The sequence below is a fragment of the Oreochromis aureus genome, linkage group 11 (assembly GCF_013358895.1).
Source record: "Oreochromis aureus strain Israel breed Guangdong linkage group 11, ZZ_aureus, whole genome shotgun sequence".
Classification (NCBI taxonomy): domain Eukaryota; kingdom Metazoa; phylum Chordata; class Actinopteri; order Cichliformes; family Cichlidae; genus Oreochromis; species Oreochromis aureus.
This window is the reverse complement of record NC_052952.1, coordinates 39,199,597-39,224,694: the sequence shown is the minus strand read 5'-3', so window position 1 is coordinate 39,224,694 and position 25,098 is coordinate 39,199,597. Positions and strand designations below refer to the sequence as shown.

Below are 25,098 nucleotides of genomic sequence, written 5' to 3'. Positions count from 1 at the left end.
GAATCTGTTTTGAAGGTCAGCAGCTTTCATTTAGACCAGTTATGGGGTTTCTACTCAGGTGAAGTATATCACACTTCTCACTTGTCCAGATGAACCCTGCCTCTCTCTCAGAGTAGCTCTGCAGCCTCTGACCTCATCAAAGTTAAACACGTTAATAATGTTAAAACACACCGATTGTTAAACTTTATTGAAAGCTGATTACAAACGCAAAAGCAGTTTCACTAAGCTTTATTTAAACAGAGATAACTGACCGTACGTGCGTCTGCAGAGCTTCCTGAACGGACAGCGCTCTCTGAAGCGCAGCAGGCAGGACCGCCTCTTCACAGGTACGGACTCCATGAAGAAAACCTCTCTTTTTGGCGTTTTCAGTGGCAGGATGTGGTAAAAATGAGCCGATCTTGCAGGAATAAATGGCAGTGCTGCACTCAGAAGCTCCTTCAGTCCGTGACAATAAAAACACTGCAGTCTACCTGCAAACGCCTCACACACCTGAGCCTTCAAAATAAAAGCTTGCCTGTAGACAGAATGGAGAAGACAGAAAATTGCTTCCCGTTAACCGTAAATGATTTCGTGATTATTGATCACTGCGATTGATCTCATTAGTTTGTGTCACCGTAAACAAGAAACTGTGTTAATAAAATAACGCATACCGTTTCTGATGCCTCAGAGCAAGAAACATTTCAACCCTTTATCCTCCTGCTGTGTCATTTCTGCTTATAAAATTATAAATACTGATAAAGAGGGACAAAAATGATCGACTGTTGATGCTTCACGATAATTTTAAGATTCTTATTTATCCTAAATGAAAAACATTATCCTTTTATTGTGAAGTCAGGGTGTGAGTACTTCCTGTGCTCAGATTTCATCTGACAGTTCGACCAGTTTAACTAGAAAATCAGCCTCACAGCAGCAGATGATTAATCATCAACACTGACAGGCTGCAGTGCGCAAAAACAAACCTTTGTGTAAATAAATATAAATTAAAATCTAAATATCTAAATGTAACATAAATAATAATCAGTTTCTTATTTTATTCCTTAAATCACATATTTTGTCATTTCCTTTGAAAAAAAACAAAAGGTTTGTTGTACCAACATTATTCTGAAAGACCGCAGACAGGAAGCAATGTGAGTGATAGTTTCCAACTTTTATTGTGAAAATTTGTAAATGACAGTCTCTTTTCTTTAATTTATTGATCATAAAAACAATTGTACAAAATAAAACACAGAAAAAAAACACAATCAACAGGAAGCTGCAGAGAACAGGAAGCAGTTTAATAAAGGAAAAAACAAGAGCTGCGCATACCAGCTGGGCAGGGCTACGCCCGGTCATTTTAAAGCATTTAAACCTCAAAATAAAGACAGATTTTACTTTTCAATCGATAATGACAATCATCAATCACTGATTGTGTCTTATCCCCAGAACCGTTGTCGGCCTGCAGGTGGAGGCGGCGCCTCGTCATGGGGGACACTGAAAATGGAACTCGCCGCATCCATCGTGAAGATGAAGTAGAAGTTTGCTCCCATCATGACGACACTCGGCAGGAAGGAGATGCCAAAACCGAATCCACGAATGCTGCTGCCAAATGCCGCCGCGACCCAGTACGCCAACCTGTGTAGACACGGAAGTGCCATTAGATTCATCGATCGATGTCGTTTTCGACTGATCTCATCGTGGATGGATCCTCACCTTCCAAAAGCAAAGAGGATGGTCAGGAGCGGGACAAGCTTCAGCTGCTCCTGGCTAAGGTACATCGCCACAACGACCAGCTGCAAGAAGTAAATCACGAACAGCGAGGCAGAGTCAGAGATGAAGCGCTGGTGGACAGTCACTTCCTGTAGCTCCGCCTCCTTTATCTCGTCATCAAACAGAGGACGAAGCACACCTGACCTTAGCCGTGAGATGCCCAGAACAAGCCAACCTGACGAACAGGTGAGACGCACACAGGTGAGACAGGTGAGATTCTGCATCTCTTTTTCGGTGGTGTGTGACTCACCAAGGACGATGGGGGTGGCAGCAAACACGGAGCAGCGCAGCGTGTAGACGAGCCGGAGGGGGGCACCATCCAGCAGCGGGGCGTCAAATGGCAGAAACACAAAACCGCCCCAGACGAGTAAAGGGAAGAAGAACGCCGAGGCCATTAGAGACACGCCCATCTTTAGGACATCCGTACTGAGACAGCACTGCCCTCCTGACACAGATGAGAAAAATGAGTTAATGGAGGCAGAGTCAGCACTTAGAGGTGCACAGGTGTATAAACAGGGACAGGTAACTAAACCCTCTGGAGTCCAGGGTAAAACCTGTTGTTTTTGACTCCCTCACCATGTTTGGCATCATTCTTTTATGCACGACTTCACGTTTCTGAATTTACAGTCATGTTTTCATTTTGACATACTGTAGTGACACAACTTACCTTTAAAAAAAAAAAAAAAATCAGAGTAGGAAACATGTTCAACAAATCATTTTCAGAACTTGTGATGCAAAAATAAAAGTTCTGTGCAACTGAGCAACCAAATGGCACGTGTTGCCATATCATTTCTTGACTGGTTGATGTGGTGCATTTTTCCACCAATAGGAAAAGGTGTGTTTGTTTGTTTTTGCTTGAAAGTGCATTCCTTAGAACATCCAGTTTTTACCACTGCTCCGTACGCTAAACCTGACGACAGTATTCAGGAAAAAGCACAATGAGAATGATTTATCATAACTCTAGCTTTACTTGGCCTCTCAACACAAACAGACACTCAGCGAGACTGCATCTTGCTGGTACGTCATCTTAAACGGTCATGTGATTTGGACACGCTAGCCTGTCTGTCCTGTCCAAAGGGTTAAACACACTTAGTTCATAAATGTCAGCTGAGTGATTAGCCCCAAAGCCTACCGTGATTGGTTAAATGAGTGATGGCATAAGCAATTCTCCACGGCTTCCATGGTGGCAGATAGTGCCAGAGCACGCATTAGCCAACTTCCTGTTTAATAGGAGTTCTTCCTCAGCCTCTGACTTTTAAAACTTTTAAAAAAAAAAAAAAAAAAAAGCTCTTAATGTGCATTTTTCTGATTGTCTGGGTCTGTTTCACTGATATGTACAAGTATCAGAGTCATTACAGTCATTTCAGTTCAGTGTCGTCTAAAATCCACAGATTTTAAGGTGGTTCTGTTCAGGTGTGCCCGACCCCCTGACCATTTCCTCCTGATACAAGGTGATGTGATTTTCTGACGTAGTCTCTGAGTTAGTACTTACGTTTATTGGAGCGCAGGTCCTCGTGCAGGTAATAATGTTGATTGTAGTCCTCGGGAACTCCTCGGGGACCCAGGAAGGGACTCTTCTCGGACTCCATTTCCCAGAGCGGCCCAGACTCTCTGAGTGAGGAGGGGGAGTGGAGGGCAGTCATTGCAGGCCTGAACACCTGAGCAGCTTTCTCTGGCAGGAGGTTCTCTCGGGGCTCCTCCTCCAACAGGTGTACCCTCGCTTTATCCTCACGTGGCTCCACTCCTTCATCTAAACCCGCCCTGCCGCCCCTCCTCTCCACCTCTGCCTTCAGCTCTCTCTCGCTCTCTGTGCGGCTCGACGCCTCAGGAAGAGACACACCTGATCTCACGCTCATCCTGTCAGCTTTACCCGTCCGTCCACCGGTCTGTCTGTCTGCAGACCACGGCAGCGTGCTCATCTCAGTCACGACTGAGCTCACTGTCTCCTCGTCCTCGCCCACTCTGGTCTTCCTCCCTCCACTGTCCTCCATCATGGCGCGTCCTGTTATGTGAGCAAATGCACCTGCCGGAGAACAGAGAGTGGGTCAGGTCAATCCAAGTGAACAGTAAACAGGTGATACAAGGAACTGTGCCACACACAGCGCACATGTTCACCTGTGTGTGCTGAAACACTGGAGCAAACGTCAGTGCTGCAGGTGTGATGTGGTTGATCACCAGAGATGGGCAGTAATGCGTTACTTCTAACGCGTTACTTCTAAGGCGTTACTGTAATCTGATTACTTTTTTCAAGTAACGAGTAATGTAAGGGATTACTGTTGCAAAAACAGTAATTAGATTACCATTACTTTCACGTAGGAACGCTGCGTTACTGTGTTATTAAAACCGTGATTTTTTTGCGAGAATGTCTCATGACAGTGACGTAAGCGAGTGCGATGTTCGTGACAACAGCTGTCTGCAGATCAACAATGGATAATATATCGAGTGCGGGAGAGAGTATGAGCATGCAGCATTTAAAGCGTGGAAGTACTGACCTTATTTTGAGTTTGATTCCATAAAAAGTGACAAAAACATTAGTGTCCACTGTTCACTGCGTGGGAAGAAAACTTTTTTTAAACCCCTAAACTTCCAGGCAAGCACCGAGTGCACTACGACGTAATGTGAAATTCACAGAGAAACTCGCGGATTCTTCCATTGACCGCTGCGGCACACCTGCACCAGGGTAAACCTCCGCCTACCCCAGTCCTGCTTTACAGGTGAAAATAGAGCAACAGGACCGCTAGTCTTTGATTTTATTTATTTTCTGCTGTGTTTTACTTGCATCTATTTGAAAGAGTGAGTGTAAACACAAAAAACTATTTTATTTTATGTGCTGGAATGTGCAGAAAATAGGTTTAAATGTTAAACAAATTTCTTCCAGTCAGAGAATGTTGCATATAATTTAATTTTTGCTTGATGCATTAAGTTAAAAGATTAAAACTAATAAAACAAGTTTTAAAAAGAGACTTTTCCATTTGATTACATTTTGTATGATGGATTATGCAGAAAAAGTAGAATTGGGCTGAAAGATCTATCGCTTTATTACCTATTCAGGTTGTAAATCGTGTTTTTAAAAAGTAACTAAGTAATTAAGTAATTAATTACTTTTGAAAATTAGTAATCAGTAAAGTAACGGGATTACTTTTTGGGGGAAGTAATCAGTAATTAGTTACCGATTACATTTTTCAAGTAACTTGACCAACACTGTTGATCACTAAGGCGTAACGCAGGCCTCCTGCCCCTCCTCCTGGCTTCCTGCATATATAAAGACTGTGTGAAAGATCATTTTGAAATCTGATGTAATGTTTGAATCCAACAGACAACACTTTCACTGCCATCACAATAAAGCATGTAAAATTCTTCTCGATATGAAATTCTGAATCACAAACATTAAGAAAATGCTACCTTCACCTAAGTTTCATGATTGATTTAGCACATGCACCCCATCCACGCATCTGAGCCATGGCCTGTGTGACCCCCATCACTCAGGACACTCACACATTCAGTCCAAGTCTTTTCTTTGCTCTCCACTGTGTGCCTTTCCTATTTTTGTGTGTCATTTATTCCCGACGTCTTTACTATTTACATTTGAACTCCGGCACAGTTGGCGGGGACCGCCCATAATTTCATTGTACATGTACAGTGACAATAAAGGCCCATTCTATCCTTTTCTATTCTGTTCTAGTGTCTTGTTTCCTCTCTGATTTCTGAAGTTTGCACACTGGATGACTGTGGTCCAGATGAAAGCACAGAGGGGATCAGGTCTTCTTCACATCAGGCCCTGACATCAAACTCATCTTTATTCTCTGGTTTTGATATCAGGATGAACTCTGAGTGCTTTTGTGTTGTTCTTACTCAGATTTAGTCTCCTGTTGTTCTGCTTTATACTCGTTATTTTAGAAGTGCAGGACTTCGGTCCAAACAAACTCATCCTCTCTGATGACCCTCAAACTGTTAATCAGCTGACTCCGATCTTTAGAGGGGCCCACGTCGCCACTTAGACCCAGGTAAATTCACGTAATTATGAAGCTGGTTCACTGCTTGTTGAGGTAAATCACCATGGTAACTGATGCTGTTAACCTAACCTGCTCTGGAACAGATCAGGCTCTACTGACCAATCAGATCGCTGAAAAATGTCGTTTCCATTTCTGAGGCTCCCTCAGAGCTCAGAGTGGACGAACGAAGGTGTGAAGGTTTCGTGTTGACCTCATGATCAATAATCAGTACAGACTCTTACACGCAGCTTTGTATCTGACGCAATTGTCTATCTGTATGCGTGCGTGTGCGCGCGCGCGGGCGTGTTTAAAAATTTCTTCCTTATGCTCTGACGTTTTTTAAACTTGAAAATGTGACAATTAAAACACAAGCCGCAGGTAGCGTTAGTCCCGCCCATTGCATGACGTCAGTCTCAAGTTAACATGGCGACGTGATGTTTGTGATTACAGCGATCAAATATGATAAAAACTGTGTGACTGAGCTCCGAGCTAACAGGCTACATGCTAACGGAGCGGAAACTCGCACTAAAAAAAACCCCACCTGATCGCTGAAGACCTGGGCCTGGTTTTAATCCTGGTCCCGGCTCTCTTCCGCCGACTTGTTGTTGTTTCTTCTCCTTGTGAAAGACCCGGAAGTCCAGCTCAGGTGTGGTCAGGTGTGTTAAAGGAAAAGCTCTCTTAAAGGAGAAGTCTCAATTAAACATCCGCGCACGCGCGAACACGTTGAAATAACAGCGTTAAATGTTCTTTGATTTGTTTTCGTTCGCAACCTTTATGTGATCTTACTCATGAAATAAGAACGGGGAGCATGTTCGCTCCTCCTCCGAACGTCTGCGAGCAGGAGCAGCGGCACTGAGAGTGCAGATGTTTGTTTGTTTGTGCAGGTGTTCGTCTGAGCGGTGAGCGAGTAAAACGGTCTGGTTGCTGTGACTCTGCGGAGGCACTCGACAGGAATAACACACTGATGATGTGAAGCCTACATCTTCATCACCATCAGCTGTCTGGATGTTTGGGTCAGAGCCTCAGGTCTAACCTTCTGTCCAGGTGTCTGACCTTTGATGACATTTCTCGGCCTGCCTCAGTTTCAGGAGTGGAAATGATCCGTGATTGGAGGACGGTGAGAAAGCCCACCTGCTGCAGACTCAAACATGAGGAGCTTCGGCGAGTTTAGCCCCCTCAGAGTACCAAGGCTGAAAACAGCCATAAGAATTTAAATCTCATTTTGCAGACGCTGCAGGTGAAAACAGGTGTAATGTCCGGTGTTAATGATGTCACACAGAGGTGTGGCTGCTTCAGCAGCAGGTCAGTCATAGTGCTTTACCATTCTGCAAATTTTGGTATTGGTCCAGTACCAAGTAAACACAGGGGCAGTGTAAAGGCAGCCCAGTGTGTCAAGATTTATGACATCATCAGTGTTTCTCTCTGATCTTTCCACAATAATTAGTTACCACAGCTAAACACACGTTTGAGCATTTTATGCATTTTGTAACAGTTTTTTTTGGAGAGCACATAGACCGCAAAGGCAGGGTCCTCAGGAGGATGCAGCCTACGAATTTGGAAACGCGGCGCTGCAGAGGAACTGAACCACTTCTTTGAGGTGAAGGGACCATAGGCAGCAGCAGCTAAAACATCGGATGGCAGCAGCAGTCCAGCCTCATGGTGCAGGAATATGAGGTGAGGCGCACACTGAGGGCAGTGAACCCCAGGAAGGCCACCGGTCCAGATTGGGTGACCAAAGGGCCCTAAAAGAATGTGCGGACCAGCTGGCTGGGGTCTTCACTAAGATCTTCAATGCTTCACTGTCCCAGTCCTGCATCCCACCGTGCCTAAAGTCGGCCACAATTGTCCCACTGCCAAAGCGCACCAACATTAGCGGCTTCAAAGACTACCCACCAGTTGCTCTAACACCTGTTATAATGAAGTGCTTCAAGAAACTGGTCCGATGTCACGATGTCATGTCCTGCCTGCCACCCACACTCGACCCGCTCCAGTTCGCATACAGAGCTAACAGATCAACTGAAGACGCCACTGTTGCAACGCACCACCTCACCATCTCTCACCTGGAACAACAGAGGCGATAGGCCAGGCTGCTCTTTGTTGACTTTAGCTCTGCTTTTAGTACGATACTCCCCAATAGACTAGTAGTTAAACTATATCGGACTTCCTTCTACTACCTGCTGCTGGATCAGAGACTTCCTGTTAGACCGTGTACAGAGAGTTAGATTGAGGGCCTCGTCTTTCCTCAGCCCTCAGCCTTAAAACCAGCTCTCCATAAGGCTGTGTACTAACTCCCCTACTGTACACTCTGTAGACACACAACTATGTTAGTTCCCACCCAGACAATGCAGTCATTAACTTTGCAGATGATACCACCGTGGTAGGGCTCATGTCTGGGGGAAACGAGACAGTATGTAGAGCTGAGGTCCAGAGGATGTTGGATTGGTGTGCAGACATCAACCTGGACCTCAATACCACCAAGACAAAAGAGCTGGTAGTCAACTTCAGAAGGAGGAAGTCTGAGCTGCAGCCTGTCAGCATCAACGGGGAGTGCGTGGAAAGGGTGTCCAGTTTCAAGTTCCTGGGTGTGCACATAGACACAGACCTCCAATGGAGCTCAAACACCTCGGCGGTTTTAAAGAAGGCCCAACAGCATCTCCATTTTCTGAGAATCCTCAGGAAAATGGAGCTGAAGAAGGAGCTGCTGATCGTCTTCTACCGCTGCTCCACTGAAAATGTGCTGACATACTGCATCTGTGTGTGGTTCTCCAGCTGCACCACGGCACTTCAGAGGGTCATTAATGTGGCCCAAAAAATCATTGGACATCCTCTTCCCTCCCTTTATCCTGTCTTCCTTCTCTCACCCCAACCGGTCGCAGCAGATGGCCCCGCCCCTCCCTGAGCCTGGTTCTGCCGGAGGTTTCTTCCTGTTAAAAGGGAGTTTTTCCTTCCCAGTGTCGCCAAAGTGCTTGCTCATAGGGGGTCATATGATTGTTGGGGTTTTTCTCTGTATCTATTATTGTACGATCTGCTGTACAATATAAAGCGCCTTGAGGCGACTGTTGTTGTGATTTGGCACCATATAAATAAAATTGAATTGAAACTGAATTGAATTAAGGACCTGTAAAGCACTCGCTGTCTCCAGAGGGCACGCAGCAATAACAATGTGCAATAAACATACACTCATTCTTTTATTTATTAAGTCATTCATTTGCTCATAACTTTCTTGCTCTGAAAAAAATCCACTTTACGTTAAGTTACTGTGTTTGTGTTGTCTTGTTTGTGTTGTCTTGTGCGTAGTGCTGTTTTGTTATGTTATTGTACTTGGTATGACTGTGTAATGACAATAAATAGTTGTCTTTATTTGCTGTTTTATCTGTTTGCTAGTTAATGAAATAGTTTTGTGAGTTTTGACCTGAGATTCTGGCATTTCTGGCAAAATACATTTATATTTAAAAATCAATTCAGAATTTAATGAATCGATATCACTTTATTCAAGCTAAAGTCGATTTGAGTCGGAAAATCGATTATTGAAACCCACCCCTATTTATAATTTAGTCTGGTAACCACCGGTTTCACTAACTAACCAAACCCTACTAACTGTGTTTGGACTGTGGGAGGAAGCCAGAGAGAACCCACGCACAAAAAAGCCCCGCCCTCATTGTGGAGTTGAACCACTACTGGCCGTGATATCAAAATATCCATTTTTCCCTTTGAAAGACTAAAGGTTAAATATCAGCTGTACTTCCTCCGGCCTGTCAGGAGGGGGCGGTAGGCTTACATGACGTCACTATCCTTAGGCTAATGTGTTTGTTAATTGCTGGTTGTCATGGTAACAGTGGCGGCCTGTGTTGGGAGGCAGTTGCAGACAAACGTTTGGTTCTGTGTGAAGTGATCTATCCGCTTCTGAACGATCACGTGACTGATGTGTAGCTGCTTCCGATCGGTCTGAGCTGTCATCGATCGCTTTTTCTTTGTGTCCGATCGAGGTTCGTTTCTTGTGTTCGTTTCTTGTCTACACTAATGTACTCCGGTCTCCGCGCGCGGTGGGTGGGGATTGACCTCCGGGGTTCCACGTCACACAGCGATGGTTGTACACCCTCCGCCCGCGCGGGCGGGTCTATTTTATCCGCGCAAGTCATCAGTCACGTGACGCCCTCGGCTGTCCTAGTGGCTGATGAGGGTCACGTGAGCTGTGGACACGTTGTCATAGAGACTGACTCCACCCTCACTATCGTCACACCCGCCCCGGTGGTGAAAAGGAGCGCTCCCTGACAGCTGGCGGGGGGCTGGGCTCACAGGCCTGGGTGGATTGTGATTGGTCGAGCGTCCCAGCAGCGGGCTGAACTTTGATTGGTTAGAAGTACAGAGCTTCGCTGTCAGTCAGAGAGAAGCCCCGCCCCCTCCGCTCAGACCGCGGACGCTCCGGGACCAGAACCGCACTTCTTTGATCAGAGACCGGAGCAATCAGCTGGATCGATCGGAGATCGGCAGGTGATCGACCATCGGCTGATCGAGGATCGGTTGATTGGGGGAATGTCCCGGCTGCTGGAGAGCAGGAGGCAGGACAGGATGAAGGAAATCAACCTGAAGGTGAGTTTACCGGAAAAAAAGAAAGAAATGCTCTCCGGGCGCGTGCACGCGCTCCTCGCGGATGGATCGGGGCAGACGGCTGCGCGCGTCCGATCAGGAGTTATTGATGAGTGATCGGTGAGGGAGCGGCGGGAGGCGGACTCTGGCTGTTCCGCTTTGTTTCCGCTTAGACTGTTCCGTTACTATGGAGTATCGATCACAGCATCGATACCTGCTGATCAAACACTGATCGGCTACTGATTGGTCGTACACGCTGATCACCGATCGATCGCTGATCAGCGTGTAGGTGTGTTTGAACACGTGAGGAAAGTTGGAGGAGAAACGGAAACGGGAGTTTTTTTTCGTTCAGACTGAAAACTGCTCAGAGCGCGCGCGCGTGTGTTCTGCGCCCGTGTTCATTCAACGCGCATGTGCGTTCGGCCTGTGTGCGTGTGTTCACACTGAGTTTCGGTGTGTATTAGTTTGTATGTCCGTTAGCTGCAGCGTGGCCGCTTTGTCCTGCAGGAGGAAACGAGAAGGGGGAGGGGAGGCTGTGTGTGTGTCAGACAGGAAGCGGCAGTGAGGAGGAGTGACTGTGAATATTTGACCTCTGACCTCTGAGCTGTAAAAATGTAAAAGACGGAAACTGAGACAGGTGATGTACTAATAAAGTTTAGTAGAAGACAAACCCTTTAAATACTTTAAAAACAAACACACACACATCCTCTCTCGCTCTCTCTCTCTCTCTCACACACACACACACACACAGTCTCTCTCACACACACACACACACACCGTCTCTCTTTCACACAAACACACACACACACACCGTCTCTCTCTCTCACACACACACACACACACACCGTCTCTCTTTCACACAAACACACACACACATACACACATGCTCTCTCTCTCACACACACACACACACACACACACACAGTCTCTCTCTCTCACACAAACACACGCACACACACACACACAGTCTCTCTCTCTCACACACACACATCCACACACACACACACAATGTCTCTCTGGCTCTCTCTTACACACACCATCTCTCTCTCTCTCTCTTTCTCACACACAGACAAACTGTCTCTCTCTCTCACACACACACACTCACTCTCTCTCTCTCACTGTCTCTCTCACACACACACACACACTCACACACACACACACACTCACTCTCTCTCTCTCACACTCACGCAGTTGAAAAAGTCGATCGATCAGCTTCAGGTGAGGCCGACTGACAGGTAGACACACAGGTGAGTGTCAGGCTGCTGAGACTTCAGCTAATCAATCAATCATGATGAGGATTGATCTGAAGGACGATCTGCTGATAATCAGAGATCAGAAATTCTGTCTGCGAGCTCCGTAAAACTTTATTTGAAGTCCTCGCTGTACGATGCTGTCTTCATTGATCTGCCATCAGTGAAACTGATCAGTTTTAGTTCATTAATCAACGCTGGTCGATAGCCTCTGTCTGCACCAAGTATTGCTACAAACCGACCAATCAGCTGCCTCAGATGATGATGACAACATGATGGGAGGTGTGAGGCCCAGAGCAATTGTCACATTGATCAGCGAGCTGACGTTACCTGAGCACAGGTGAGGAGGCTTCACTCAGTCAGAATAACCTCACTGAGGTCAGAACACCACATCATGTGATTACCGCCCTGTCACATGATCTCTCTCTAATGCTACGCAGTGAGGGCGGAGCTGCACTTTGACCTATGCTCAGGCAGACGCAGGCTCACCAGAGGAGCTTCCACAGCTTCACTCTGACGTCAGAGAAGGAAGCGAACGTTTCCCTTGTGCCAGCAGGCGAGCATGTTTCCATGATCACCTGACGGTGCGCTGCTATGAATTATGGGATCGCAGAATTGTCCCCTGGCATGGAGGAAGCTGTAAACTCCTTTCAGCTCTGCCTGAGGAACACTGATCTCACCATCAGCTGTGCGGTCATGTGACTGTGCTGCAGTGCATTGTGGGATGGAAATAGTGCCGGTGTGTACTTTGCTGAAGAAGGAGTCCTGTTTCCATGGTTACCCACAGGTTAAAAATGGGCATTTTCAAACTGTGAGTGGATTTCAGCAGCCAGCCACAATCAATAACCTTTGACCCTGACCCTGACTCTGATCAGGTGACTGAGCGTGTGCAGAAACAGGTTATTAAAAACGAGTTTACTCAGAGACGCAGTTAGAAAGGTTAATGAGAAATAAAGTCAACACTGCAGCTGCCACACACACACTGTCTCTCTCTCTCTCTCTCTCTCTCTCTCTCTCTCTCTCTCTCACACACACTGTCTCGCTCTCTCTCTCTCTCACACACACACACACTGTCTCTTTCTCTCTCACACACACACACTGTCTCTCTCTCGCTCTCTCTCACACACACTGTCTCTCTCTCTCTTTCTCACACACACACTGTCTCTCTCTCACTCTCTCTCTCTCACACACACACACTGTCTCTCTCTCACACACACACACACACACTGTCTCTCTCTCACACACACTGTCTCTCTCTCACACACACACACTGTCTCGCCCTCTCTCTCTCTCTCACACACACACTGTATTTTCTTCTGCTACGATAAGGACCAAGTTTGTGGAGGCTGGCGTTGTCAAACTGGGTCATCTTACAAGGATGTCTATGGCTGCACTTGGTGGTGTCACAGGCATTAAGTCCTACAGAGTGCTGGAGAGAATTATGGAGGAAGTTTGGCAATCTTTGTCGCCATCACTGAGAGACTTTGCTGGAGACCGTGTCCTAGCTGATCAATGGGCTGCTGACAGCGAATATGTTTTCCCTTCATTGATGGTCAGTCCTGCCTTTGAGGAGCAGCCTGAGGGGAGTGGCATGCTTCTCTCCCTGGGGACACCAGTGCTGGACAGTTTCAGCTCTTGTGGCAAGAAGCAGCTTTATTTATGCTGTGTTAAGGTGCTGAATTTCCGCTCTCTGGTTGGAATCAGGGAGTCAAAATGGACTGAGTTTTTTGCTTCAGATTCTACCCCTAAAGGCAGGTGGAGGGTCCTGTATAAGCCTCCTGTTGAAAAACGGATGGCTGACCTCCAGTGGAGGATTGTACATGGAGCAATAGCCACGAACAGACACAGAGCCCACCTGGACCCAAGCATTGGGGAGGGTTGTCCTTTTTGTTCAGAAAGGGAGACGCTGGAGCACTTGGTGGTCTGTTGTCCGAGGCTAGTGGGTTTATTTTCTTTGTTGCAGGAGTGGGTAGAATCTTTAGGGGAGATTTTCTCTGTACCTTTGTTTGTTTTTGGCCCTAAGTATTCAGTGCAGAAAAGACGGACCTTGGTTCTGATTAATTTTTTGTTTGGCACAGCTAAGCTGGCAATATGGAAGACTAGGAAGAACCAGATGCTAGGTCAGGGTTGGACTGATGTTGTGCAAAGTTTGAAGGGCCTGTTGGCATCCCGTCTGAGAGTGGAGCATGCTTTTTACTCTCTGACTGATAATCTGGACTCTTTTGAAACTATGTGGGGGATTGGACGGGTTTTGTGTTCAGTAGGAGCAGATGGGTCACTTGTGCTTCACTTTTAAGTGTGTGTGCTGGGTACCTTAGTTAATGGTTAGTGTACAATGAATGTTGTGTTTATGTGGTAGCATTTTTGTGTTGGTTTTTTGGTTTGTTTTGTTTTAATTCGGTGTGAATAAAGTTGTGTGAAGGTCTCTCTCACACACACTGTCTCTCTCTCTCTTTCTCACACACACACTGTCTCTCTTTCGCTCGCTCGCTCTCTCTCTCACACGCACACACTGTCTCGCCCTCTCTCTCTCTCTCACACACACACACACACACTGTCTCGCCCTCTCTCTCTCACACACACACACACACTGTCTCTCTCTCACACACACACTGTCTCTCTCTCTCACTGTCTCTCTCTCACTGTCTCTCTCTCTCACACACACACTGTCTCTCTCTCACACACACACACTGTCTCTCTCACACACACACACTGTCTCTCTCTCACACACACACTGTCTCGCCCTCTCTCTCTCTCACACACACACTGTCTCGCCCTCTCTCTCTCTCACACACACACTGTCTTGCCCTCTCTCTCACACACACACACTGTCTCGCCCTCTCTCTCTCTCACACACACACACACACACTGTCTCTCTCTCACACACACTGTCTCTCTCTCACACACACACTGTCTCTCTCTCACTCACTCTCTCTCTCTCACACACACACACTGTCTCTCTCACACACACACACTGTCGCGCCCTCTCTCTCTCACACACACACACTGTCTCGCCCTCTCTCACACACACACACTGTCTCGCCCTCTCTCTCACACACACACACACTGTCTCTCTTTCGCTCGCTCTCTCTAACACACACACACACTGTCTCGCCCTCTCTCTCTCACACACACACACACACTGTCTCGCCCTCTCTCTCTCTCACACACACACACACACACTGTCTCTTTCTCACACACACACTGTCTCTCTCTCACACACACACACTGTCTCTCTCTCACACACACACTGTCTCTCTCTCGCTCTCTCTCACACACACACTGTCTCTCTCTCGCTCTCTCTCTCTCTCTCACACACACACACTGTCTCGCCCTCTCTCTCTCACACACACACTGTCTCTCTCTCGCTCTCTCTCTCTCTCACACACACACTGTCTCTCTCTAACCCTGAACTTATCTGGATATCCAGCTTCATAGTACCGGCCCCTGGCTTCATGCTTGGATAAAGCTGGGTCATCTGCATAGCAGTGAGTGTGCATGCTACGGCTTCTAATGAAGTCTAGGAGACACACGTATGGTGTGAGTCAGGCCAGCACAGACTGCGTTTCACCAGCGTGTTATCAGCTCTGCGGCAGGTACGCAGTGAGGTCACATGGGTCAGGCTCCAGTGAAGCATTGCCTGTTTCTCTTCTGTCCTCACTGAGTCTGCTGTCTCTCCCGTCTCTCCTCTCTAACCTCAGCTCACTCGCTCGCCGTCACATGACCCCCTGCTCCACAGCACACAGAGCTCTCTTTCTTCATCTTCATCACTGAGCTCTTTATTTATTGATCAGCTGATCGGTGACTGTCACCAGTTTCTCTGTAACTGTGATGCTTTTTTCGTCAATGCTGAGACGGTTTTCACATCAGAGCTGCTGCAGTTTGTTTACCTTAAAACTTTAACTTTACAGACAGTGTAAAACAGGAGCTCTGTCATTGGCTGGCTGCTAGTCACATGATTTCTCTCCTTTAATTTTTCTCTGACCAGAAGAATTTCAGAGTCAGAAACAGGAAGTAGTTATTATTTTCAGACATGAGCTCAAAGAGAAACACCGATCACATGCAGAGAAAACTCAAACAGGAAGAACTAACCCTGTTTCTATAATCATCACCATCATTAGTTAAATCTGTGATTATTTCCACTGACAGTGTTGCTGTTTGTGATGGACACGAAGCGGGGCAGTGGAAGGATGGATGTCTCGATGCTGTGCAAACGTCTCGTTTTTTATGCTTTGCTCATAAGCAGCCAGACTCGAGCAGTAGTTCTCCAGTAAAGTTCTTTGGACACTGGCTGCTTTTTCAGTCTGGTCCATGTACCTGACCACTGTGTTTGTTTAGCCTCGCAGCTCTGACCTTTGAATCATCCAAACATAAAAAGGATAATAAATCAAGGATGAACCAGTGTTGTATCCACACATAAGACACCTCAGTGTCTTTAGGCTCTTTCTTACCAGTGTCCTGTTCACATTTCTTTACTGAACCTATGACAAATGTTAAAGATAACACAGTTGGAAATAAAGTATTTTTGCACCAAAACGGTGAATTCCAAAGAGCTGGTAGCTGAAAACTCTGCATATTTCAGCAGCGTGACCTTAAAAAACGAACAGAAGAAGAAGTGTGAGACCTAAAAAACTACAGCAGCTGAACAGTATCACGTCCGTAACAGGACATTATTAAAGAAGGGTTAGCAGCCATCTGTGAGGCACGGTGGAGGCTCTGTCACGGTTTCAGCTGCAGGTCAATCTGTGGTGTTGGACTTCCTTGATGAATTACACAGTCTGATCCACCAGGCAGGAGCATCTGATTGTCATCAGCTTCATTTTTCAGCATGACAATAATCCCAAACACATGAAGGAGCTCACACATAATATACAAACTTACCCACATAGCAAAATTGATATGGCCCAGATCTGGCCCACACACCGCAAAGAATGACGGCCCTTTGGTGGCCCAGATCTGGTTTGCCAGCGATGGCCCACACATGGAGCAGCAGCAGACACACTGGTGGCCCTGTGCTGGGCCAGAACAGTTTCAGCTCTGGCCCCAGATGTCAGCCTAATGTGTACCTTAATCAAGACATGTAATAACAACATGTGCTGGAACATAAGTAACATGACAAAACTATGATGAGACAGTGAACGGACTGATTCTCATAGCCCTTTTCACTATCCTAGATTACTCAAAGTGCTCTACACAACATGTCACATTCACACACTTTCTCCAAACTGAGTGCTTCCTAACTACATTCATACACATTCACACTCTTAACACACAGACTGGAGGAGCCAGGGATCGAACCACTAACCTTCCGATCAATAGGTGACCTGCTCTACCTCCTGAGCTACAGCCACCCAGTGGGAAACGTGAGTAAACCCTCACTAGGTTTTGGATAAAGTGTACACTCACAAACCTGTCAAACCTGCATTTGAAATGTTGGCTACCATAGCAGTATAGTATTGTAACATGGCATTTGGATCTTCTAACTAAAATAGGAAAATAGGAACATAAATACTGCATCATTGTCAGACCTGGCCCACATCTGGTTGACATACACTCTGCCATGACACCAGTCAGTCAGAAGTGCCAGCTTGATGCCGGATCTGTTCCAGACCTGTTTTCTATGAGCCTGGGCCACATATAGCGAACCATAATCGAGCCAGATATGGCATGCCATCACATAGACAGTGCCATCTACGCCAGGCCTGGCCCATATCCTGATGACATACATCTTACCATGCCAGAAGTCAGCCAGCAGTGCCGGCTTGATACCAGATCTCGGCCAGACCTGCTTGCTATGTGGGTATAAACAGTTAGAAATACACTGGACACGTGTGTTTGCATGTTTCATCCCTGCAGCTGTTTCACATTTTCCTGCAAAGACTCAAGAGGTGGTTGTGTTTTGTGAGGTGTCGGGTTTCAACCTGCAGCATCCAATAATCTAGAATCAATAATGATGTTCAGCTGCAGCTGTGTGAAGAGGAAAAGGAGAAGTGTTTCATTGTCGGTGGATTTCACACCCGTCTGTACTTCTGTGTTTGTGATGACATCACCCCCCACCCCCCACGGTCCTCACACACTTCCCCTTCCTGCCCCTCCCAGGGCAGAAAAGCAGAAAGCAGAAGTTCAGCTTTTGGGAACATGAAACATGTTTCTGATGAATCGTCACTTTTAGTGTTTTCAGTTTAAACTCTGCCCCCTCTGCTGTTACCGATCGATCGACTGATCAGATCTGAGTCTGTAACTTTGGAGCAGTTTAGTGAATATGTCTCTGAAACTTGTCAACGGTTTCGGTTACAGATGTGACTAATTTAAGCCTCACGCTGCCTTCACGTCTGTATTGATAGCTGATTAATCACTCTGGCTGAATTTAGTCACAATCACTGTGTCAGTGATTCCCACGCACGGCGGGCGTCTAAGTATTTTATTGACTCATTTCAGAGTGGAGCCACTGATGCTCAGCCCTGCACTCTGATTGGCTGGTGAAACAGTCTGTCTGCAGCCAATCAGAAGTCGTGGGTTTGAATCTGCTGGCTGTTCTCAGCAGGTCCTCCGGCCCTCTCATACAGCTCTATCTCGTCTGTTTCTCAGAATAAGGAGAAGGAGCGCCTGAAGGAGAGGGAGAAGGAAGCGAGAGAGAGGGAGGCGCGCTCCAGTAATGGCCACCTGTTTACCTCACTGACAGTGTCTTCCACCACCCTCTGCTCCTCCTGCAACAGGAGCATCACGGCCAAAGAGGCGCTCAGCTGCCCAGGTAAGCACACCTGTACCGAGGGAGGGTTCACAGTGGATTTACACACAGAGGAAACTTTATTTATACAGCCGATTTACAGATTGATCAAACTTGTGTGTGTGTGTGTGTGTGTGTGTGTGCCTGTGTGTGTTCCTGTCTAGCTATATTTGTGAGGACCCAAATCTGCATTCTACTATACTTGTGAGAACCAACAGTCACTTGTGAGGACACACTCAGCGGTCCTTACAAGTTTGAAGGCCTTTTTGAGGCTCAAAATGTGGATTTAGTGTCAGGGTTACAATTAGGTTATGGTTAGGTTTAGGGTAAGGGTTAGGCATTCTTTTTCAATGGTTAGGGTTAGGGAAACCATTATGTCAATGAAGGTCCTCACTAAGATAGCTGAACAGGCTTGTGTGTGTGTGTGTGTGTGTGTGTGTGTGTGTGTGGTGGCGGGCGGGGGGGGGGGCTTGTCTGCTGTGTGTATGACAGGCGGTGTTTTAATCCTCACAATGAACAGATGTACCTCCAGATTAACACATACAGAGTTAGCTGAGATCAGTGTAACACAATAAAATCTCCTTGTTGAACACAACAGATTGATCATGTGACCACATGTAGACCTCAGGAGCGGGTGAAAAAAGACCCACCCCTCTTCCCAACCCATCCCCCCAAGCCCCTCACCCAGTGTGTGTGTTTGTGTGTGTGTGTGTCAGCCTACACACCTTGTTGTCCTGCACTCTGATTGGCTGCTGCAGATGCACCCTGAGACGTAGGTCAAGGGGACTATATCTACACGTGTGTGTGTGTGTGTGCACAGGTTTAAGAGTTTAAGTCAAGTCAAGTGGCTTTATTGTCATTCCAACCATGTACAGTGGCAGGGCTCTAGAGTGCGACCAATTTGGTCGCAAATGCGACGAAATTTTTCAGTGGTGCGACTAAAAAAAAAAACATTTGGTCGCACCATTTTCGGGTAACAAAAAAAAAAAAGTCTCTGCAACTCTCCGTGTGGTCAACAACAGACACACATTATGCCCCTATCATGGACTAAACCAATCAGAGATAGTCAGGGGCGGGACCTCTCTGATTGGCCGTGGTCCAGTTGAAAGTGCAGGTGGAAGAGAGAGGTGAGTAGCTTGAATAAAGCGATATCGATTCATTAACGGATTCCACACAAAGACGTAAACACAGAGCGGACCCGACGCATCAGAATCAGCTTTGTCTTTCTCGGCTTTCTCACCTGATGGCCCGAACACGGACACGCTGTCGGAGCTTATCGATTCTGATGCGTCGGGTACGCGCTGTGTTTCCGTCTTTTTGCACTGATTCTGAGCTGCAGGTTTTGTCTCTCCAACCAAAATTCGCCGAGCCAGCAGCAAAAGAAGCAGCAAACTACGCTTCACATTTGATCAATGTCGTCATGAATTCACTCTGACTTTTGCTGTTTTGCTTCCACCACGATAAAAATCACACTTCATGCACAGCTCTCTCTCTCTCTCTCTCTCTCTCTGTACTTCAAGAACAGTTTCCGTCTCAAATCTCTGTTTTCTGCATTATTCATTGGCTTATTACCCACCATTCTACCGTTGTTTACAGCGCTGTCGGCCGCTGTCTTTTTCTTTTCTTTTTTTCACTTAAATGACCTCGGACAAGAAAGCCTAATTTCTGCTGTTCAATACTGAAGACATTTAAACTTCTCAAAATTATGCAAAATTGCAGAATATTGCAGAATATTTTTAAGGTTATCTGCTATAAAACGCCAGACCAGGAAAATCTCCTTCATGTTTTTCTGTGTTTTATTCTCAGTTACTTTGACACAAAGGCATCTGCTGTGATGTTCACAATTCTGATGAAGTCTCATGTGTATCAGTGCTGATAAATGATCAGAATTATAATATTTCTGACTGTCTGAGGCTAAATTGAATCGAATCAGGACTTTGAGAACCGGAATCGAATGGATTATAGAAATCAGTGATGATACCCAGCCCTAGTGAGCAGCCTAGGCCTGACAGAAGTGGATGTAGCTGTGGGTAATAAGAAAAGATGAAAAGAACTATTGATAACTTTTGTGTTAAGGACTGATCCGTCTGAAATTCATAGCCAGCTCTGACACGGTGCCATCAATCTTTGAATGCTGAAAAAACAGCAAAGTATCCAGAAAACACATTATATGCTGCAATAAATGCAACGCCCAAGTGTCCCCTCTCCCCACTGCCTTTCAGCAGCAGGCAGCAGCAAACAGGTCGTCAGAGGAGCCAAGATGATGATTAAGTTTAACATTTTCTACAATATTGACAAAGCAATTTAAGCTCAAGTTTGTTAGTTAATAATTTAGAAATGAATATTGTCTGTATGGACTTCCCCCCCAAAGAAAGTGCACATGTAAAACTGCGGTGTTAAGCGATGCGGATGAAAAATTTGAGTGCGCCTAACTTTTGTGCCGGTACGCCTAAATTTTTAAAGTTAGGCGTACCGGTGCGCCCATGTCAAAAAGTTAGTCTAGAGCCCTGAGTGGTACAGTACACAGTGAAACGAGACAGCATTCCTCCAAGACCACGGTACTACATATGACAGACAATCAACATAGAACAACATAAAGTGACATGTGCAAAAACTGCAAAAAACCAAAACAAAGACAGCACAACACCAGACAGAATAGAATGATACAGACACAGACAAATCTTTGTGTAGAGCAGGTTTTAGATGTGTCCTTGATCCCCACAGCTGATTTAAATGGCTAAATGACCTCCTCAATGTGTCTTGAAGTTCTCCAGAGGCCTGGTAATGAACTGATCATGTGATTCAGGTGTGGTGACCCAGGGTGAGCTCTAAAACCTGCGGGACACCGGCCCTCGAGGCCTGGAGTTCGACACCCCTGGTGTAGAGCGACTCGAAGACTGAAGGAAGTTTGTAAAAAGAACACAGACAGAGTATTTTTAACTGTGTGTGTGTTGTGGTTTACTGATGACATCTTCTGTGGAAAAGTGAGGTCAGCACAGTGAATAAATGTGTGTGTCTTTAGCATGTAAGTAGTCTCTTTCTTGCCTGGTGTCTGCTGGTTCCAGTACCACTGTGGTACTTGGGTTTCTCTCTCTCGCTTCTCTTTTTTATTTATACAGCATCAAATCACAACAACAGTTGCCTGAAGGTGCTTTATATTGTAAGGTAGACCCTACAATAATACAGAGAAAACCCAACAATAATATGACCCCCTATAAGCAAGCACTTGGTGACAGTGGGAAGAAAAAAATTCCTTTTAACAAGAAAAAACCTCCGGCAGAACCAGGCTCAGGGAGGGGCGGGGCCATCCGAATCTTAAAAAAGTTGTAGCGTTTCTGTTGGACTTCACAGAGTCCGGCAGCACAGCAGATTCTGTTCTGTAAACTTCAGAGACTGTAAGAAGCTCGTTTACAGACTGTTCCTGCTGGATTAATTGAAGGCTTTTCAGGGAGTTCCTGATAATAGTGCTGATAATAATGAATTACAGTAGTCCAGCATAGAAGTAATAAATGCATGAACTAGTTTTTTTGCGTCGGTTCGTTGTTTCGAATTTCAGAGATATACATTTTCATTGTATACCAAAGAAAATGTGTACTATGTCTTCTAATGATGCTGCCTAAGGGAAGCATGTATAATGTAAACAGAATTGGTCCTAGCACTGAACCCTGTGGAACTCCATAATTGACCTTAGTGTGTGAAGAGGACTCTCCATTTACATGAACAAATTGGAGTCTATTAGATAGATGTGATACAAACCACTGCAGTGCAGTACCTGTAATACCTACAGCATGTTCTAATCGCTCTAATAGGATATTATGGTCAACAGTATCAAACGCAGCACTGAGGTCTAGCAGGACAAGCACAGAGATGAGTCCACTGTCAGAGGCCATAAGAAGATCATTTGTAACCTTCACTAAAGCTGTTTCTGTGCTGTGATGAGCTCTGAAACCTGACTGAAACTCTTCAAATAAGCCATTCCTCTGCAGATGATCTGTTAGCTGTTTGACAACTACTCTTTCAAGGATGTTTGATATGAAAGGAAGTTTGGAGATTGGCCTATAATTAGCTAAGACTGCTGGGTCACCCCATTTACACCTGTGTCTCTCTTTACCTGTGTCTCATAGCATGTAATGTCACCATCCACAATCGCTGCAGAGACAGTCTGGCGAGCTGTGCTAAGATGAAGCAGAAGGTAAGAGCAGTCTCTCTCTCTCTCTTCTTACCTGTCTGTCTGCACACACCTGTCCCAGTCCTGGTAGGCTACAGTCACACTGGGGAAAACAGTGGTTCGCTCTTGGTTTACGTCTTACATCAGAAAGCTTTGCTATCAGGGTGTCTCTGACAAAATGTTACATTAACTTCAATTCAATTTTATTTATACAGTGCCAAATCACAACAGTCGCCTCAAAGTGCTTTATATTGTAAGGTCGACCTTACAATAATAGATACAGAGAAAACCCAACAATCGTATGACCCCCTATGAGCAAGCACTTTGGCGACAGTGGGAAGGAAAAACTCCCTTTTAACAGGAAGAAACTTCCGGCAGAACCAGGCTCAGGGAGGGGCGGGGCCATCTGTTGCGACCGGTTGGGGTGAGAGAAGGAAGACAGGATAAAGACATGCTGTGGAAGAGAGACAGTTTATTAACACATACATGCACGTGGCTTTGCAGCGGATGGTGCAGCCGCTGTGATAGGTGTCACACCCCTGAGTGAAAAAATCAGCCCTAACCTGACCCTCATTCAGTGCACCATTCACAGTGCAGAACAATGATGTGGTAAAACATATTACTTTCACATATTTATTAACTCTGAAAATCTGAAAGTCTACTGTTGAACTCAGTGAATGGAGCGAGATGTCTCCGTTCTTGCACAGAGGAAAGATGTGTAGGAAAAAAAGGGAATTGATGCACTGCAGGAAAAATAAATGGCATCAAAGCATACTTTTTATTGGGAACATCCTGTAGTGGAATATTTACTAATTCTTTCTTTAAGCTGACAGTTGTGTCACAGCTGGTCAAAAATAGCACAGATGAGGCATTCACCTGCACTGAGGACAGTAAAAGAAAGAAAATGAATATTACTCTGTGTGCACACTACTGAGAAATGTTATGCAATTTTTATTGTGCACTGATCTTTGTGTAGAAGTTAGACTAAAACAGTGAACTGATCGCTGGAAAAAGGAAAACAGGATGTTTGCGTCCTGTCTCAGGATTCTCCTTTTTCATTTCAAGTCGTCTCTTTGAGTAAGCTTGCAATATTATTGTGGAGCAGGAATATGTGGGGCTCGACCCAAAGGCCAAAGGCTCAGGGCTCCGCCCTCTCATTCTAACATGGCCGACCAGCCCCTCCCAAGTCATTCTAAGTAGATTTCTTTCCATGCCCAAGCAAGGAGCGAAGTGTTGGTGAAACACCTGACTCTCTTATCAAAGAACCAAGGACTACGTTCAGTAATCCAACGTTCTTTCTAACTCCTCCGTGTTTCTTTATGGGAGATATAGCCCACTCCTGGGTTGCGGCATCCCCCGCAGCTATGCTCCAGCACTACTCAGGTCTCAGGGTGGACCTGAGGGACTGGATTCCAGCACTGCCTGAGCTAGGGATGACTGTGCAACATCCAGCTTATAAAATCGCACAAACGTGTGTGGCATAGCCCAGCTTGCTGCCTCACAAATATCCTGGACTGATACACCTCTGAACAAAGCCCCCCTAGAAGAATGAGCTCAGCACCTGATGACGTTTCTATCACCTTAGTGACAAAGACCGGGTTACGCCTCCGTCATGCTTTAGTGAGTCCGGGAGCCAACTGCAAACAAGAGTGGTGAATAGACAGAACTCATTTAGCTGTGGTTAGAGCCAACAGCAGAGCGGTTTTAAGAGAGAAAGACTTCAAACCCACAGTCCTGATAGGCTCAAAGGCTGACTGACAGCTCCAATAGTAGGACCACTGGTTTAGAGACCGGGAGCCTCCAGCAGACAGTATGAGTACTGTCTGATATGCAGTGTGACTGCATTAAGAGAACATACTGACTGTGCAGCACATTTGTACATCCTTTGATAAATAGATGCCGTGAAGCAGTCTACCATACTGGGCAAAGAAATGCTGGCAGAAGCTGAGATTGCCCCGCAGTTAGGGTGTAGGTAATAAGCAGGCTCCACAGCCGGGGGTTCAGTGAGCCCCAGCTCACTCGCACTGTTTATGTGATGGCATGCCATATCTGGCTCGATTATGGTTCACTATATGTGGCCCAGGCTCATAGCAAACAGGTCTGGCCCGGATCCGGCATCAAGCTGGCACTTCTGACTGACTGGTGTCACGTCAGGGTGTATGTCAACCAGATGTGGGCCAGGTCTGACAATGATGCAGTATTTATGTTCCTATTTTCCTATTTTAGTTAGAAGACCCAAATGCCATGTTGCAATACTATACTGCTATGGTAGCCAACATTGCAAATGCAGGTTTGACAGGTTTGTGAGTGTACACTTTATCCAAAACCTAGGGAGGGTTCACTCATGTTTACCACTGGGTGGCTGTAGCTCAGGCGGTAGAGCAGGTCACCTGTTGATCGGAAGGTTAGTGGTTCGATCCCTGGCTCCTCCAGTCTGTGTGTCAAGAATGTGTATGAATGTAGTTAGGAAGCACTCAGTTTGGAGAAAGTCTCTGAATGTGACGTGTTGTGTAGAGCACTTTGAGTAATCTGGGATAGTGAAAAGGGCTATGAGAATCAGTCTGTTCACTGTCTCAACAGAGTTTCGTCATGTTACTTATGTTCCAGCACATGTTGTTATTACATGTC

The 25,098-nt window shown here is 46.0% G+C and overlaps 2 protein-coding genes across 3 annotated transcripts in view; one reads left to right on the top strand and one right to left on the bottom strand.

Moving 5' to 3' along the window:
• Positions 1 to 1,128: 1,128 nt before the first annotated feature.
• Positions 1,129 to 6,568, bottom strand: tmem79b (transmembrane protein 79b). Of its 2 annotated transcripts, none has more exons than XM_039618976.1 (5): positions 6,280 to 6,568; positions 3,239 to 3,769; positions 1,997 to 2,191; positions 1,690 to 1,921; positions 1,129 to 1,611 (listed from the first exon to the last, which is right to left on the bottom strand). In XM_039618976.1, exons 2-5 carry the CDS (start codon positions 3,738 to 3,740, stop codon positions 1,413 to 1,415), a joined length of 1,128 nt encoding a protein of 375 aa, XP_039474910.1. In that variant the 5' UTR covers positions 3,741 to 3,769; positions 6,280 to 6,568; the 3' UTR covers positions 1,129 to 1,412. The 2 variants fall into 2 exon arrangements, with proteins under 2 accessions (XP_039474910.1, XP_031614304.2); XM_031758444.2 differs by lacking the exon at positions 6,280 to 6,568 and adding an exon at positions 5,599 to 5,803.
• Positions 6,569 to 10,116: 3,548 nt separating this feature from the next.
• The window catches only part of arhgef2 (rho/rac guanine nucleotide exchange factor (GEF) 2), a 30,075-nt gene continuing 15,093 nt past the window's right edge, over positions 10,117 to 25,098 (top strand). Inside the window, exons 1-3 of the mRNA XM_031758443.2 lie at positions 10,117 to 10,328; positions 18,164 to 18,326; positions 22,427 to 22,494. Of these exons, the coding sequence (XP_031614303.1) occupies positions 10,272 to 10,328; positions 18,164 to 18,326; positions 22,427 to 22,494 (288 nt within the window). The 5' untranslated portion in view covers positions 10,117 to 10,271. The remainder of the gene's footprint in view (positions 10,329 to 18,163; positions 18,327 to 22,426; positions 22,495 to 25,098) is intronic.